The sequence below is a fragment of the Plectropomus leopardus genome, chromosome 7, assembly GCF_008729295.1.
Source record: "Plectropomus leopardus isolate mb chromosome 7, YSFRI_Pleo_2.0, whole genome shotgun sequence".
NCBI lineage: Eukaryota > Metazoa > Chordata > Actinopteri > Perciformes > Serranidae > Plectropomus > Plectropomus leopardus.
The window spans coordinates 22,761,250-22,779,505 of record NC_056469.1 but is presented as its reverse complement, the minus strand read 5'-3'; the positions used below and the strand labels follow the sequence as shown (position 1 = coordinate 22,779,505).

Below are 18,256 nucleotides of genomic sequence, written 5' to 3'. Positions count from 1 at the left end.
TTTTCTTCATCCCTTAATTAAGATTCTTGACATGTCTGAAGGGAATCCTAATTTGCTTTTCACCATTTCCCTCCCCTTCCCCTCCCTCTCGCTTCTTCTTCTTCTCTCTCTCTCTCTCTCTCTCTCTCTCTCTCTCTCTCTCTCTCTCTCTCTCTCTCTCTCTTTTAGGCTTGTGCGTTAGATCCCATGCTGGATGACTCTGTGATGTTTGCCAAGCGTTTGAGGAACATAGACCAGCCTGTCACTCTGTGCGTGGTGGACGACCTCCCCCACGGCTTCCTCAGCCTATCGCAGCTCTCCAGGGAGACGAGGGAGGCTGCCAACGTCTGCGTGGAGAGAATTCGTGCCGTCTTCACCCAGAAGGACACACCCCCGGAGCCACGCAAGCACCGCAAGCTGGAACGGACCGATAGGGGTGTGTCGGCCTCTTCTGGGGAAGCCGGTTCTCTCTTTGTCGGCCCCATTGAGGAAGGGGAGCTAGCTATTGGGAGGGGAACTAAGATTGTTGATGGGGAGGGCTTAGTTTCTGTGGCAGCCCAGAACAGCCCCGACGCTGGTGGTGTTGGGTCTTAAATAAGGTTAGAAAGGACTGCAGTTCACCCCGAGGAGTGAAGGGAGACAGAGTAAATGAAAGTCAAACTAATTTAAGCAGTGCAATGCCTAAAAGGGAGAGAGAAAGCATCCTAAAGAAAACAGAAGGGTGGTAGTCTTAAGTGATTGCCCAGTTTTTGGGAGACAAAAAAAAAAAAAAAAAATCGAGGAGGCGCAGTAGAATACAACTTCCTCTGCACCGTTGTGCACCAACGCGAAGCCGGCAGACAAAACGAACACAACACACCCACAAGAGACTGTCATGTTTTAGAATAAAAATGTTAATTTACCAGCTACTTAGATCAAAGACTCTGCACTCACCCACACATGCAGCACACATACTTAAGTTGCCGTTGGGCAGCTGAGGCTCGGACATAAAGCAGCGCAGAGGATACTTAAGACGAGGCCTGAATGGGTGATTCATCTCGGCCAAGGCAGTCATTTGAGGCCCTAATCAGATCGCGGTAGGAACACTATATGCTTCTGTATAGAGTCATCCGCATCAAAATGGCCACTTGTCCTTTAGGGAGCCACTCTAAATCACACTTAATAACTCCACATTGTGTTCTCCATTACGCCAGTTTGGCAGTCAATACAGCTCACTTTGTGGGTAGTAACTCTGTTGACTCTCTCCCAAATAGAATTACGACGCTAAAACGGAACAGACTGAAAGGCTCTAAACTGGATGAATTGACTTGTTTCATGAGATTCTGTCGCAGTTTTTAATCATATTATCAACCCTATGCAGTAGTATTACTTATGTTATTTATATATTTTTGCTGTATTTTAATCTTTGAATCATTACAGGTTTGTTTGTTGATTTGTACTCCATATTTGTTTATTGTAATCTTATGCTGTTTATTCCACATTTTTGAATGTGCTCAATATTTACCTCTGCTTCTTTGGCACAGCTGCTCCGACAACCCCGGCCTTTCCAATTAAACTCATGTCCTCCTCTCAGTAATGCGGACCGATAGGACGGGGCAAATGTAGAATATTACACAGGGACACAGCGCCCTATCTAGATGCTGCCTGTAGTGCTGTTATTACTAATGCAAAGATCGCATTGTATTCTTTGCTGCAGTGACATAAGTGGAGATGCATCGTTTTCTGAAGACAAGCATTCACTTTAAAAACTTGAACAAGCTCTCAGATGTCAGAAGGAGGCGAAATGTTAATTTCTAGTAGAAAGTTGCTGGACATTTCTCCCTCTGCAGAACTGGAGTAAGAAAGAAAAGGGCAGCAAAAAGCCCTCAGCTATCAATACACATTTTAAACTCCACTGCACTGATTTCCTCTCAGGTTGTTCCAGTTCCAGACCAGGCGTTATCAGTCACTACTCCTCTGCACAGTATGCAGCGTGTCAAAATACCACTTCTCTTGAGTCAGGGGATTTCCTGCCTGACAATCTGTTTCTACAAATCAGAGGCTTTTAGGCAAAAGTCGAGGACTCTGACCAACAAAATAGATTGCAGGAGGAGCGCTGTGTAAAAATCACTAAACTTGTATTTGGCCAGCTAAAAGTGGCTGGTGGAGCAGATGTATTTGCTCCCCAACATCACATTCGAGGTTGACTTTGTTTTCGATAACCTGTGGGCGCTCCTCTGAGCGCACTGCCGCCGAAGCACTTTGAAGTACACAAAAATGTCCTTCGGAGGGTCAGTCCCTCTATCAGGTCCAACTAAATATAGATGCCAACAATGCTGGCACTGTCCTGCCCTTGCCTGGTAACAGGGCGAGGGGTTGCCAGGTCTGTAGAGAGGGATGCTGTTTGATGAATAGGATTTAGTCGAAGCTCCGAGTGCAAAATCCTTCCCCCTGTAGAAGAGCAGGATTTTCAGCAGCAAAGTCATGCTACAGGATTAGACCATGCTCAGTTCTGTCAGCTCGGAGTACTTACTGCAATATTTTTAGTCAGATTGATGGAGAGAACCAGGGCCGTGAAGAGGAAGAAAGTCATACACTCATCCTCACGGAGATACTGGGCTGAAGTTTGTACTTGCTTTACTGGCCGCTGTTTATGCTCACTCTGCACTTTTGCAGTACTTTGTCGATCCATGCAAGTGTATTTTAAGCTTTTATACATGTCACTGTTTTGTGTTTTTTTTTTTTTTGCTTGGTGCCTATACGTGCAGCTCAAGTTGAGTTTGCATGTGCACATACACGTGATGACTCCCTGTGGAGTGTGAGAAACATGAGCTCACATGCGAGCGTGTCCTCTTTGTTTGTGTCGTGTTTGCATAAAGGCAGGAATGGCACTTTACCGTCAAGAGACTATTCATAGTATTTATCATCTGTCATTGGGAGCAACCTCAAGCCACTATGGGGCAACATTTTCTGTCTGTGGTGTGTACTACATCGACTTCATCAATCCTGACGCCGCTGCCTACGGCGCCTAGCAGCCGGGTTGATCAGCCATTAGCACTTTGTTGTACAAAGGATGTGAACTACTAGAGGACTTTTAAAAAAATGTGTCAAATTCACCCACTTTCTGTTTATTGACCTCTGTATGCCTCTTAACCTCGATGACCACTCATGCTTCAGGCTAACCTGACTGCATGTGACGTACCAGAGAGACCATGTGGTGTTTTGGACAAATATGTTTGCAGTGTTACCTTTTTTAGTTTGCCCAATTACTGACATTTCTTTCATGGTTTTGCTGGTTTGCATGGTTTGACGGCTGTGTGCTTTGTGCAGCTTAGAAATGCTGACTCAATATTGTGTCAATCAGAGTTGCTGCATTATAGAGCGTCGACTTGTTGAGACCAACAGACCAATTTTAATAATTGTCTTTGTGAGTACAAGCTTTTTGTAGTAGTTTAGTGTAATGCTGCTTTTTTTGTCTTTTGTTTCAATTACCAGGTTGTACAGCATTCATTTGCAGTTTTACTCTTCAAACGCTCTCCTCACAGGAGATTTTCTTCACCCCAGGCTGATTTTGTTGGAAGTGCAATGCAAAGTGCAACGCTGCTACAAACATGAGCTAACTTCTTCAACACTTACAGTAAAGCTATGCAGCTACACACCAGCATGGCATCATTTGTTTTTCACAGTGTTTGTTTCCTCACTCAGACATGCTGTGATTTATTTGTGCAATGTGTTTGAATCTTCATTGTTTGCATACCAAGTGATATACCGCAACACTCGTTTCAAACCTCCTTGAAACCTCATTCTTTTACAAATGCATCAATGAGTTGATGTGACTGACCTCAACCACACCTCAGACATATTTCCTAATGAAAAAAACTAATTAAATCAATCAGTTGTATATCCTAACTGCATTGTTTGAAAACACAACCAAAGACTGCAGCCACAGTCTTAACAAGAGATGTGTAGTTCTTGCTGTTTAGTGTTTGCTGTTAACTGGTATCATTGAAGATGCAGGTGCTAGTCAGTGCCATAGCCTGTCTGCACTCCATATGCAAATTGCTCCGCACTGTAAAATGTAATTCTGATGTAGAATATGAGTAGTATTTAAAAACAAACAAACAAACAAAAAAAAAAACAAGCCATAGACTGGAAACAAAGTAGTTTTAAGTTTACTTGTTTTTATTTTATTTTATTCAAAACACCACAAGTGCAAACCTGTGAATAAAAAAAAAAGAATGTATATTAAACATTATATTATTCATGTAGATATTTTTACTTTCAGATTTGCTAATCAAATTGATTGCAGATTGACTTGACTGCATTTTCTTTGCAGGTTTCATACTACAAAGTTGTGTATGATCTGCCACGAGTAGGCTGGCTCTTCTTTTGTTGATTTTTATCTAAATAAATATATTCTCCCATGAACCTGCTGCCGTGTTCATGAATCAACCTTTTCCTTTTCATTGATCAAACTAAAGGTTAACTAAAAGAGAGAGATTATAATTCAATCTGGTTTTCTTGGCATCTCGATGACTTGATTTTGTTTTGTATATGATTGTGGCTAAGATTGCATTTAACTGAATGTTACCCAAATTGTGATTAAGTCATGACTGGGGGAAATGTCAATTACAAGGTTGACCTTTTGTTAAACGTCAGATCACATCCCCCCAAAAAAGCACGATGCAGGGAGCTCTGTTAACTCAATATATATATATATATATTTGTCATTTCTCTCCACAGATGTGGAAAGTATGCAAGTTATTTAAAGGAACATTTCAAACACAAAATGACCATTTGTACCTGTATATCAGTCATGCTGTGCTACATTTAATTTGTGAGGAAAACCTCATTTCTTTTCTTACATGCCTCCACTGAAATGTATGTTTGTATGCTCAGGGTTTCCTGAACACATGCATTTTTGCTATGTAATTATTTGGTGAAAATACATGTGTTTAGGAAGTACTGAGCATATGACTGGATAAATGACACTTTGATTATACTGCACGAGTTGTGTGAGAGTTTGTAAATTGGTGTTTTGATATAGTTTTGCTGTTGTTAAATCAAATAAATCAATATTTTTTTTCTGTGGAGGCATGTGAGAAACTAACTTATATAGGTTATGTGGATCAAGTATTCCTTTAAGCAGTGAAGGAATGTAACTACATATATTTATTCAAATATTTTACTAAAGTACAATTTTGAAGTACATGCTATGCTACCTTATTCTTGTACTTGTGTGGCACTTTAAGTTACTGGAGACTTTTTACGTATAAAAACATATGATATGTTAATATGACATGATGCAGTGCTTTACTATTAAAGTACTCAGTAGTATACAGTATCTAAAATTGGCTACACATTGATGATATTTAAATGCTCTTACTGTACATGTATTTGCTAGTGTCAAAAACAGAATGATGTATTCTATAGTAACCTGACCCTGTTAAAGAGCCACTCTGCATTATGAGTGTTCTTACTTTTGATACTTAAAGTATATTTTGCTGATAATATTGATGTACTTTTCCCTAATGCTTTGAATTCAGGACTTTTACTCCTTAAGAGCATTATCAGAGTGGTATATCTACTTTTTCTTAAGAAGGGCATCTCAGTTTTTCTTCCACTTTTGCCTTTAATTACAGTTTTTGATGATATTTCATACTTCTATTCAGCTGCATTTGTGAATCAAATTATGCGCTGTACTTTGAGAGCAATAGTTTGCCGATAAAAATTAAACATACAAAACATGATGATCTCATAAAATATGATGCTTTTGTATAGATTAACCCTTTGAAACCTGGATCAGCATTCGTTTTCTTGTGCTGCATTCAGACACCTTTTGCAAGCATTTAAACCTTTGAAACATGAGAAAAATTATTTGATTTTTTTTTCAAAACAGCAAAAAAAAAAAAAAAAAATGCATCAAATGTCTTGTGAAGGAGACAACAAAAAATGACTTGAAAAAATAGGTTACAGACAAAATTACAATTACAAAGGCAATTTCCTGTTTTTTTTTAATATATATATAAAAAATAATTTCAGTAGGTGTTTTTGTACTTATTTCTTGCTGATATTTGGGTCACTTCTTGTTGAGTTGCTCATTGCCTTACCGTGTTTTTGAAAGAAATCAAGCCAATTTGCTCAGGTTTTTAAATGGCTAAACTGCCCAACAGTATATAAATCAGTTACATTAATTTAACTAAAATCCAATATGTAAAACGACATGTAAAACGGACATTTTGCATAATTCTTCATAAATTTTCATACTTAAAGTAAATTTTGGTGTTATCTCTGTACTTCTACTGAAGTAAAATTTGAATGCAGGGAAAATACTTTAGTATTTTACACATTTCTAAAAGACTGCTATTTTATACTATATTCAGCCCACATATACTAACGCTATTTTGCATGGACACAGTGTTGCAGACACTTTAAAGATGCAACATTTTTTGACATGTGGGCTAAATTTAGCAGTAATGCAGCCTATTGGATCCTGTTGATATAGGTCTACATCCTGCTGATTAGTGAAACAATAATTTGAGGCAGGAGGCCAGGCATCGTCTGTCTCAGTGCGACTTCATTAGAGGTGTGTGACCTCTAATGAAAACATGATTGCAATCAGCGAAAGCATTTTTAATGTGTGGACGTGTCGCATTCTCAAAGCACGAGCGGAACCGGGAGCGCGCACTCTCTAACCCCCCCCCTCCTCCTCCTCCTCCTTCTCCCCCTTCTCCTCTCAAACAGCCACACACACACACACACACACACCAGCAGCCACCATCCAGCGTCGACTGCTGTAGAGGGCCACATGCATTGAAGGGACCAGCGTGAACGCGCACTCTCTCTCCCTATCTCGCGCACCGTGCTCGAGCCGTTGCTCCGTGCGCGCCCCCGCGCAGAGACAGGCTTCAGGGAGCCCGGAGAGCAGACGAGCGGCAGCGGGGAGAGAGAAAGATGGAGGTGAGGGTCGGGGAGAGACTCCTGTGCCTGGCTGTGCTGTCCAGCGTCTTCTTCGTGGATTCAGTCCTCGGGAAATACGTCAAAGGCATCGTTAACACCAAAGAGGTGAGCGCTGTTTTTTTCTTCTTTACCTCTTTAATTAGTTGCCACTTGCGTCAATGACAGCGCCACAGTGGGAGTGGGGAAGGGACTCGACTGCGTATCCGCACGCAGGTGTCTCTGTGGTGGACTGATACACGAAGAGGCTATCACCAATTCACCGCTAAGTTGCCTCGGACATTTGCATGTGTGTTTACTGCCGCCATATGAAGCACACTCACCTCTATTCTGCCTTGCAATTGCGCGCCATCTGCGTGCGTGTCATCTGTGGCGTAACGCAATATTTTACCCTCATTGTGATGGTCTTTGGCATCACTGTAGCCCCACCAGTCCCACCAGTCAGCGGCCACCAGTCGAGTCTCCAGTTGTGATTGTTCATCTTTAAGCTGAATCGCGCGTGATTTTATTGCGGTTGTTAAATGTAAATTAGCAGCGGTGTTTCTGTTTGTGATTAGAGGAGCCGTTACAGGTGTGCGTCATATGGCTGCTGGCGCGCGGCGCTGGATTTGTGGTGATCCTTGAGAAACTGGGCTCAGTCCAGCATGGAGAGGGTGTTTTTTTTTTTTTTTTTGGAGTCTGTTTTCAGACAGATCAGCATAGATATCATCGCTGCCCTGACAAGATGTGCGAGTTAAAATGTTAACTGTGCAGCTGAGCAGATACTGTAGCTCTGGGCTGTTTGTGATTCAGCAGGCTACCACCTGCTGTTCCACAGCTCTGGTTTGTATTCTCACGAGTTTGTGGATCAAGTTTGACATACATGATTAGTACAGTAGAGCTGGCTCCCATTTTAATGTGAGTTCAACAAGGCAGGCCAGACAAAGTAGCCTTTATGACAAAACTGGCTGTTATAAGCTTTGGTCCAAATAATTTATTGTTAAGAATATTATGTCTGTTCTGTTGGAATTTCTGCAAATCTGTGCTGTGGAAGTATTTATCTCACTGACACAACAGAGGACACATATGACCTTTCAATGTTTGAGGTCAGCTGTGTCTCTAGATTCTAACCATGGGTAAAAAAAAACAACCTGTTAACCCCTTGAAACCTGAGCAAAAGGCTTAATATCTTTCAAAAACATGTAAGGCAATGAAAACCTTCACAAGAAATTTACCAAAATTAGCAAGGAATTAAAACAAAGTTACATGAAAATTATCTTAAAATAAGCACACAACAAAAGAAAAGAAAAAAACAACAACAAACAAACAAAAAACAAACAACAAAATGGCTACAAAAAGGGGCTAAAACTGCAAATGTAATTAACTTTCATTATAATTAAATAAGTATTTTCTAATTTCTTTCTCCTGACTCTTGCTCTCTCCTTTCTGTCTTTTTGTCATGGTTCCTTTTTAACTGATGTTAAGTTAGTTTTCTCGTCAGCTTTTAGTAATTTCTTGCAATTTTTGGAGCGTCTCTTGCCAAGGTGCTTGTTGCCTTTTTAGCCGTGTTTTCAAAATGAATCAAACCAGATGCTCAGATCGAAAAAGCTGAACACCTGTGAAAAGCGTCCGAACATAACACAAGAATCTGATGTCGCACAGGTTTCAAAGGGTGAGCAAACATATGTAAGAGTTGGACACCAAAACAATTTCCCAGAGCGGTGACGTGTGCACGATGACAAAAACCATGAAAAAGCTGCAAATGTTCCCGTTTGAGAAGCTAGAACGAGCAGTGACTTATCGATCAAAGTTATCGATTAGTCAACAAATTGTTTCATCTCAAGCATGAGCACCTTCAGCTGCTGTTATCTCCAGTGGATGATCAGCAGGGGAAGGATTATACGGTTACACAGCTCGGCTCAGGTCACAATGTAAAGCAAGAGCATGTTTAGAAATATCCCTCCTTTGAAACACGGTATAAATATTGTGTATAGACTACTCAGGTGCTTCATGTACCACAGGTTTTCATGCGCTGCCAAAAAGCGTCTTGGCAGCAAAAAAGCATTGAAATTTGCTACCTAGTACCACTGTATCACCTTACTTGCATATCACCTTACTTGGCTCCCCCCAAAAACTTAAGAATGTAATCTATCAGCACAGCAGGCAGTTTAAGCCAACAGCTTTAATTCTCACTCTAGCAGGCTGACTTGTTGTGCTCACCTTCCCTGAACTCTGACTCAAAGAAGCGCCATGAACTGGGAGACTGAAGTCACCGGTTTGAATCCCCACGATGACGAAAGGGAATCTGAATGGATAAATCGAATCAAAAGCACTCATCCATCCATCACTGGTTGAGATGCCCTTGAACGCAGCGCTGAATCTGCACCTGCTCCAGTGGAGCTGCTCAGTGGCCGGCAATAGGTTTCACTGGGCAACTTCCAAATGTGTGTGTGTGTGAGTGTGTGTGAATGTGTGTGAGGGTGTATGAGTGTGTGTGAGTGTGCTTTAGTGTGCATGACTCTCTGGCTTGTGACAAAGAGGGCACCTACTTTTCCAGTCCTCTGCAGTAAATATACATATATATATATATATATATATATATATATATACTTTTGTTTCACTTGTCTTCTTATGTAAGGCCATAAACAAGAGATTTTACAGCATTTGTAGACTGCAACCAATTATTTTCATTATCGATTAATCTGATTACTTTATCATTTAATCATTCGGTATATAAAATGTCAGAAAATAGAGAAAAATATAAAGTAAACTGTGCTTTGAACTGCTTGTTTTGTCCAAATGAGACAGTAAAATTAAGGATATTCAGTTTATTTTCATAAAAGGCAACAAACAAACAAAAATCCATCTATCTGAGAGGCTGCTGCCACTGGACTTTTAGCGTTTATGCTTCAAAAAACATTACCAGAACATTTTCTAGTGAATTTTCTGTTTATGGATTAATTGACTAAATGGTTAAACAAGTAATTATTTAATATTTATTCCATTTTTGACAGATTAGAACGAAGAAATGAGTACACAACAGTAAATAAATGTTTAAAAATGGAGACAAGCGATTTATTTCGTACTGTTTAGAATCTTTCTTGAACCTCCTCATTGGGTTTACCGTCTCTTGTGCTTCTGAAACCTTCAATAGATAAAAATATACTTGAAGTCCACCTTTTTTTCTTTATCGCAGGCCACAAATACAAGATTATAGTGCAATTGTAAGCTACAACCAATTATTTTCATTACTGATTAATCTGATGACTTTTCTTTAATTTTCTCTTTTTCTTTAATTGTTCAATTTTTTTTTAAATTTCGGAAAATAGAGAAAAATTTGAAGTGAACTGTGCTTCGAACTATTTACGAAAAACCCAGACATTCAGTCTACTTTCATAGAGGCAACAAAAAATGGATCTGTCTGAGAGGCTGCTGCCAGTGGACTTTTGGCAGTTTTGCTTCAAAAAAGATTAACGAAACATTTTATGGTGAATTATCTGTTGATGGATTAACAAGTAATTATGTTTTATTTTCTCCATTTTTAGACAAATTAGAAGGAAAATGAGTAAACAAGAGCAAAGCGATGTTTAAACATGGAGGCATGCACTTTATTTGTTGCTTTTCAGACTCCTTGTTGAACCTTGTCATTGCTTTTCCCGTCGTACCCTTGTGCTTCTGAAACCGTCAGGGATCATTTGACAACCTAAGCAAAACAACAGCGCGCTCTGAATGACATCAGGCAACACCTGCCTTGACATATTGATATTGTGTGTGCGCGTGTGTACACTTTAACACATCATCAGTCTTGCTCGTGCATTTTTGCCCCAAGGTCACCCATTATACCCCCCCCCCCACCCCCCCCCCCCCCTCAGATTTATAAACACGCACACAGAATACACCCCGGCACTCTCACACAAAAACACTCAGCTTCACTCCCATGATGCTGTGGTTGTGTCAATGTCTGCAGAGCTGAAGGCAGAGTTTGTGCAGAGCTGCAAATTGACAAATGCAATTTACCACACTGGGAGGGATGAAGTGTTGGTAGCTGTGGAGTTGCTGGAGAATTTTAGAGAAACACAAGTAAAGTTATCCGGAGGCATCGGTGCGGCAGACTGGTCAAAGGCTTTATTTGGCCTGGTCGATGTGTAGAATTAGCTTTAGTGGCTCATGGCGTGTGGAGGAACCGATAAAATGTCCCTTTGAGAAGCAGCAGTGGCTTTAAGGTCAGGGGAAGGTCGGCATATGAATCCAGCTGGGACTCTCTGGGAGAGAAATAAAAAACCTTGAACTCCTTCAGCAGTCTGTTTCCCCTGTGTCCACAGAGATGTTGAACTTCCACAAAAGCACAAAAGCAGAGCTCCTGTCAAATTTTGGGTTGGAGTGGGTTGTTGCTCGGTTGTATTTTGACAGCACACATTTGTTGTTACAGATTTCAAACCTTAGTTTGCAATAATGCAGAAGGATTTGGGAAAACACGTCATTGCAATGTTTATATTAAGGGCCTTGATATGTGCAGCTATTCAGTTTTTCCTTGATAAACTTCAAGGCAAACAAATTTCCTTATATAGAGAAATGGGTTTCTGGTAGTATGCTGGTTGCTAATTGTGGGAGTCGTTAGTTTAGAATGATTCTCGTTCACTTACATACTCAATTTGGTGAGAACAAGATCAACCGGTGTGCATGTGTCAGGAATCAAATGCTAATTTTGCATGTGCACTTATTTTATGCACAAACTGAAAATATTTCTATGCATATATTAGTGAATGAGGCCCAATGTGATAGCAATTTTTACATGTGCTTATTTTCTATAGATAAAATTACAGGCCTTACTTGTGGTCAACATAAATAAGGGATATTTTTTACCAAGCCTCAGCAGTTTTTTGTTGTCTTTTTCACATCAGTCAGGTAGAGAAAAGTGAACGACCAAATGAACTTGGCTTGTGATCAGCAGAAAACATATGCCCACATCGTGGCCTACATTAAGTCCACGTGTAACAGGCACCAGCATGAAGACAGTTAATCAACCAGGCAACAGACTTTTTGCTGTTTGACAAAATTAAGAAAAAATATTCAGGGCTCAACCATAAGCTGTGGCTACTAAAATGCCACAGCGGGCTAGCTAATCCAGCAACTCATTTACTAGATTGGCGAAGAGGTACAGAAGAATTAAAGACACTGAGCCCCATGCAAGACACTATATACGCACAAATTTTCTCTTATTTTTACTCGTATCCAGGATTTGTTCTTTTTGTTTGTATCCATTGATTTTTTTTCTTCTTTTTTTCATGTCTTTTTCTAAGGACCATGCATAAAAACATTCATCTCAAAAAGACGAGATGATTCATGCCAGCAACTTGTACCAAGATAAGAGAAAAACATCTTGCGTTCACAGGCCACCAATTGTTGTCCATCACAAGGAAAAATAAGTTTTATATTTGAAGCACATTTTAAAAATACACTTATATCATTTAATCAAGTTTAGATAATGTTTTAAAGGAATTAGAGGAGGTTGGTGAGTTTATTTCAGTTTAATTTTTTTTTACACAGTGCGGTTTCAGATAGCATTACGGCATCGCGGAATCAAAAAAGGCGTGACAGTTAACATCATCAGCCTCTAGTGCAACATAAAACATGCCTGTCAGCAGCTCTTTCTAAATAATCACAGTGGCATAACATGGTAAAAACAGTAATTTACCGTTCCTGTTTTGTGGTAGCTGATCTCCTCTGCTTCCTCCAGGATCTCATTATTTTTACAATTTGCTGACATTTTGCGGCTGCTGTTCTACTTTGAGTTAGTCACTAACTTCTAACAGCAACTATTTACTGTAAATCTCCTGCTGTAGGTCACACGCGTAACACGTCATCAAAACGTCACACTGATACTACCTCCCATGGTGGCTTAAAAGCAAGACAAATGTCCCCCTATTCTGCAGTTGTACCTTATATTCAGAATGGCAAGGTGGCATAAGGGCGCGATATTTAGAAAACTAAAAGGGGCTGCTTTTTCAAAAAACATGCAGCTGTTCACTGCATACTCTAGTGGGATTGCTCTTCTGCAGACTTCAGTCTCTGTTGTTATTTAATTACTGCTAATAATAAAAACTATTTGTATAGGGACAATTAAAATTTGACTTTGTGCAAGATTTCTGGCTCGCTTGTCTGACCGGGCAAGTGAAAAAAATAAATTTACCTTGAACCTTGAATGCTGATTAACCGCAACTAAATAAGTAAAAGGGCAGAAAATACTTGTCAGCTTGAACTGGGTTGCTCCAGCTTGACACTTTTAAGTCTATAATTTCTAGTAAAAAATGCAGATCTTGAAATATTAGAATGACACTCTTTCAAATTGCAACTTTGATATTAAAAATAATCAATCATTCTCCCCCAGTTTTCTGCGTTCTCCTGTGAATAGAGGTTGGGGGTTTAGAGAATGACTGCTGAATACTTATTCTGTAAAAAATGTGGCTATAGACAAGTTAAAATGTCTTTGGTCTTTGGTTTTTTGCAGTTAATGAAAAAATGTGGATTGGACCAGAAAGGTCTTTAAACTTTTGTCTTCCGAAAATTAATGAAAATGAACACATGCCCTTGAAAGTTCTTTTTCTAATTTAAAAATCTTGCAGCCATATTCATCAGCATGCCTCAGCTCACCGGGCCTTCCTCCATCCTAAAATCAACATCTCACATCCCGAGGAAAAACACTGTGAGTGATGTTGGAGTTGATATAGCAGCAGTTTTGAAATGAAGGATTTCACCAGGATTTCTGGACGTAATAGGATCATGAAGTAAAGCGGCGATGTGATGTCATATTTTAATTAATGTCATGTCTTATCTTCAGATAAGACAGAATTCTTAAACTTCTGCAAACAAGACTTTGAAAGTCACTGAAAAATCCTTCGAGTTGACACTGACGTAACTTTCGGGAGCCCTGTATGTGTTAAATTTCCGACTCAATCAGTTTTCCCCGCATCTCTTTTTAATGAGGACATTGTGATTAGATACTGGCAGCGTGTGAGTGTGCAGGTGTGAGGACAATAGTTTTCATGGGTCCATATGCTTGCTTTAATATGTTCGTGTGTTTGCATGTCTGCAGAGTCTGTGTGTGCTCGCGTGAAACACCCCGAAAGACAGAGAGGGACAGAGCTTGAGTGTGTTTGTGTGTGTCGGTGCGTGAGTGTGTTTATGCATCGCAGCGTTGTGTAACCCTGACTAATGAATCATTGAGAAGCCCAGCGGTCCAGGGGTGACTTGACTAGCTGATTGGTAATTAATTGTTAATGAGGCCTAGCAAGCAAACAGGGATCTAGAGAGAAAGAGAAAAAGACAGAAAGCTACAGAGATGAAAGGACAGAAACTGTGAGGGAGGAAACACAGAAGATTGAAAGAAAGAGTCGGAGGGAATGAGACGAGGAGATGCTGAATTGACCGGATACTGCATCAAGGCATAGGCCTTGATTAATGGGGTGTACATACACACACACGCGCACACATGTGCATGCACGTACATACACACTTGGGAGGTGGCTGAGTGATTCTGCATCACAATGCAGTGGCCATGGGGAAATAAAAAGACTAAAAGGGGATTAAGGTAGACACCTCATCCACTGTTGCTGTTCTCCAGGGCTCAGTTTCTTTTCTGCTCTCTACTGACACACGCGCGCACGTGCACGCACGCACACACACACACACACACACACACACACACACACACACACACACACTAAACTACACTTGGCTAACTAGCGGCCACTTGGTTAAGTTGTTGACGTTGGTGTAATAGCTCGATCCTGGTGGTAAATTGTGCTTACAGTTGTCTGAGCAGCATGCTGACTTGTGGATGCAAACTTGGCCTTGTCAGACTTGGTGGTCTGCCTCTTAAAGAGCAACTCCACCTATTTTACATATTAACATCTGTTTACAGGTCTCCGGGAGTGCTGATTCATGTGTGAAAAAAAGCTGCACAAAACTTCAGTCAGCATCAGTTCAGTCTGAAGACCAAAACTATGCAGAGTCCCAGAAAGGCTGAAAAAATCTGGGCGTGTGGAGTTAGAAAGAAGTGAGTTTACTGGACCTTTGCAGTCCACTCCTCATCTCTGCTTGAGGCTAATGCCTCAAAGCTACATTAGCTGCTATTAGCATAACATACAGAGCCTTATTATGCATGGTATTAACTTGCGTTTCAGAGATGGAAACACAAGCAGACAGCCAAGCACTGCGCCATTCACACCTGTGTCTTACAAACGTCTCCAGCTGCATTTACACTACAAAAGATATGTGGTCAAATGTGTCTCAGACCATAAAGGCAAGTGGTTTGAGTGATCGGACCACAATGCGTATTAGTGGTCGTTTACATTTTTATTTAGTGCTGTCCACTTGCGATTGGTCCACCCTAGATGCATGAAAATAACACCAAGAGGCTCGTGGATGTATAAAGAGAACTAGATGCAGTGTGAGAGGAGAGTCCGTTCATTCCTATGAAAGCTGCTCAATGGCACATGAAGCCATGGTGCATGATGCCAAAAATGTCCAAAAAAGACCCATAGAGCGAGCGCACAAGAGACATTCGCCGGCCAAATGGCTAACTTCCGGTTCAGCCCTCCACTGAATGATTGTGCAGCTCTAATGGACTTGCGAAATGTTGGCAGCCCAAATAGATCCAATCCTGATGATAAAACGAGTCATTTTGGGGGACGTGTGATGCAAAAAAAAAAAAAATCTATTTATTTAAAGCAACATTATGCAACTTCTAGCTATTGGTGGAGTTTCATTCCCAAGTCAACAACTTTCTGGGTTGGTGCACTTAACAATCAACTTAAAGTTGCATAATGTTGCTTTAAGAATGTCTCTTTCCCAATGTAAGTATATGGGGAAAAGTATTTTGGCTCAGTGGTGTCACATGATGGATGTCAAATTGGCCTCAAAGTTCGGCAAACTTCCTGGGGGCCTGACATGACAACCCAAATCTCTGGCCAAACGTTGTTGATGGTTGAGTTGCTTTGTTGGAAATGTGGGTAATTGTTTCAGCTCTATTGTATAGATCTGTTCAAGAGAAATTATTAACGCTGCACACATTGATATTTTAGACATCATTTTACTTCCAACTTTGTGGCAGTAGTTTGTGAAAGACGCTCTCCTGTTCCAACATGACGGTGCCCCCACTGACAAAGCCAGGTCCATAAAGACATGGTTGTCTGAGTTTGTTGGGGAAATGCTTGACTGGCCTGCATAGAGCCCATCAAACACCTTTGGGATAAACTGGAACTCAGACTGCGAGGCAGGACTTATCACTGGAGATCTGTGCCTGACCTCTGGTGCTTTCGTGGCTGAAAGAGAGAAAATCTCTGCAGGTTCCAAAATCCTTTTGGAAAGCCTTCTTTGAAGAGTGGAAGCTTTTGTAGCAGCATATTAATCTCTGTGGGTTTAGAAATGAAATTTTCCACAATCTGATATGGCTGTAATGTTTGGGAGTCCACTTACTTTTGGTCACATAGTTCAGGTTTTTCATGTTGGCTCTGATGTGTTGGTCCAGTTTAATCACAGTCCTGTATGACCAGTTTAAGATACTGTCTGATTGGTTGGTTGAATTTCTAGTTAGATGTCATTGGTTGTTTTACAGACATTTATTTGAATTTGTGATATTAATAAACTTGGGTCAATAAGAGACTCATAATTTCAACAGTTAATGAAATTGGTTTCATGTTCTGCCCTGCTGATTAACTTATTTTTAAAAAAAAAAAATCAGATCAGACGGGTCTATCAGAGACGTGCCGCTAAAAAAGTGTCATTGTTACATTCATGGTTTACTGACGTCCAGTTCACTTGCCTGTCCCGAGGGTAGACACACTGTCTCTTTACTTGCTCCTTGCTCACCACACACACACACACATACACACACACACAGAAAACACACACCATACTGAAGGCTTCTGTAGAGATTCACTTTCCTGACTTTTTGTTTCGTCCTGTGTTGTGTCCACATGACGAAAATGGCATCTTTATGTATACCAGCTCTCTAACTAGAAACACAAGTGTGATTAGGGGAGACTGGGGACAGTTGGAACAATTTTTGGTTTTAATGCCATTACTCAAAACCTCTCAAATCATCTGGATACAATTTTTATGTAGGTAACTTCTACCTGTGTTCCATCTGTTAACAGTCATCAATTGTTTTTATTGACTTGAATAATAGATATCTAATATTACATCTGCCCCCATGTGCAGGTGTGATTGAAACAGAAAGTGGTTTATGGAAAACAGGGCTGCCCCTTGATAGTCGGAGGCTTAAATCATCAGTCGACTGAGGGGTCACCGACTGATGAGTCGCAAGAGATTTGTATAACAGCTAGTCTCAATTAGAGGGTAACTCAAAGAAGAAGAACAGTGGCTGTTAATGTCTGCAAATTGAGAGAACAGTGAGGTCTGGGCTCCCTACCATCTGAGCAGGAGACCATATTATGCCATTGTTATATGTATGTATAAACATATGTTATATGTCACATGCAAGGTTGACGCTGTTGTGTTAAACCTCACGCTTATGCCACTTTTGGTTCTGAGATGCCGGCATGCTATCAAAGATAACCCAATGGAGGGGAATGATGCTACTGCCATATGGTTGTGTGTAAAAATGCAAGGGCCCTATAGTCCGATTTCTATGTAAAAAGGGCCACTGTGTCCTCTTTGGTGTGTCCAAGACTCAATAATTGGCTCATATAGCAAGAAGGAAGTCTAACTAATTATCTGACCCGAACACTATTCTTCAGTGTGAGCTGTGCTCGACCACTGCTGTGTTTGTTAGGAGGGAATTTGAAGGACGGGACTACGGGAGCGTGACGAAGTAAAAGTGTTTGTGTGTGTGTTTAAATGAACGGCTTGGCCTTTTGATGTTTCTATGGCAGCTGTAAACTAAGGCATGCTGCGGTTGCTATGACAATAATAATGGTGGGGTGAAGGGATTGACATTTGGTGTATGTGTTGATGAGTGTGGGTATGCATGTTGGTTTCCAGACCAGCCGTGCTGTAAAAGTGTGTGACAGATGCTCCTGGGTAATTCTGTGTGTGTCTAACAAGGGGGTCTTTCACAGTCCTCGTCTATGGAGAGTTAAATGATACCCCCCACCATCCCGACCGGGCCACCCCTCTCTCCTCTCTCCAGGGATTCGTCCCTGGGTCAGTGCTCCTCTCTGCTGCCCTGGTTGTCATGGTCTCAGCCTTGAGCGTCACCCGGGACAACACACATAGGTGGGGAGCGAGTCTCGGGCTTCAGTGACTTTTGGAGTTTGCCATGAATTATAACCCAGAGGCTCCAGGGGATGAAGCTGCCTGGCAGCAGCTGAAATATGGCTGCGGTTTTGTTTGCTGTGAT

At 40.9% G+C, this 18,256-nt stretch overlaps 2 protein-coding genes across 3 annotated transcripts in view; both read left to right on the top strand.

Moving 5' to 3' along the window:
* The window catches only part of lipeb (lipase, hormone-sensitive b), a 34,437-nt gene extending 30,051 nt beyond the window's left edge, over positions 1-4,386 (top strand). For both annotated transcript variants that reach the window (XM_042489155.1, XM_042489156.1), the window contains exon 13: positions 169-4,386. In XM_042489155.1, coding sequence (XP_042345089.1) covers positions 169-573 — 405 coding nt within the window. In that variant the 3' untranslated portion in view covers positions 574-4,386. The remainder of the gene's footprint in view (positions 1-168) is intronic.
* A 2,117-nt stretch (positions 4,387-6,503) lies between these two features.
* Positions 6,504-18,256, top strand: part of tmem145 (transmembrane protein 145) — a 50,078-nt gene continuing 38,325 nt past the window's right edge. Inside the window, exon 1 of the mRNA XM_042490738.1 lies at positions 6,504-7,023. Coding sequence (XP_042346672.1) covers positions 6,913-7,023 — 111 coding nt within the window. The 5' untranslated portion in view covers positions 6,504-6,912. The remainder of the gene's footprint in view (positions 7,024-18,256) is intronic.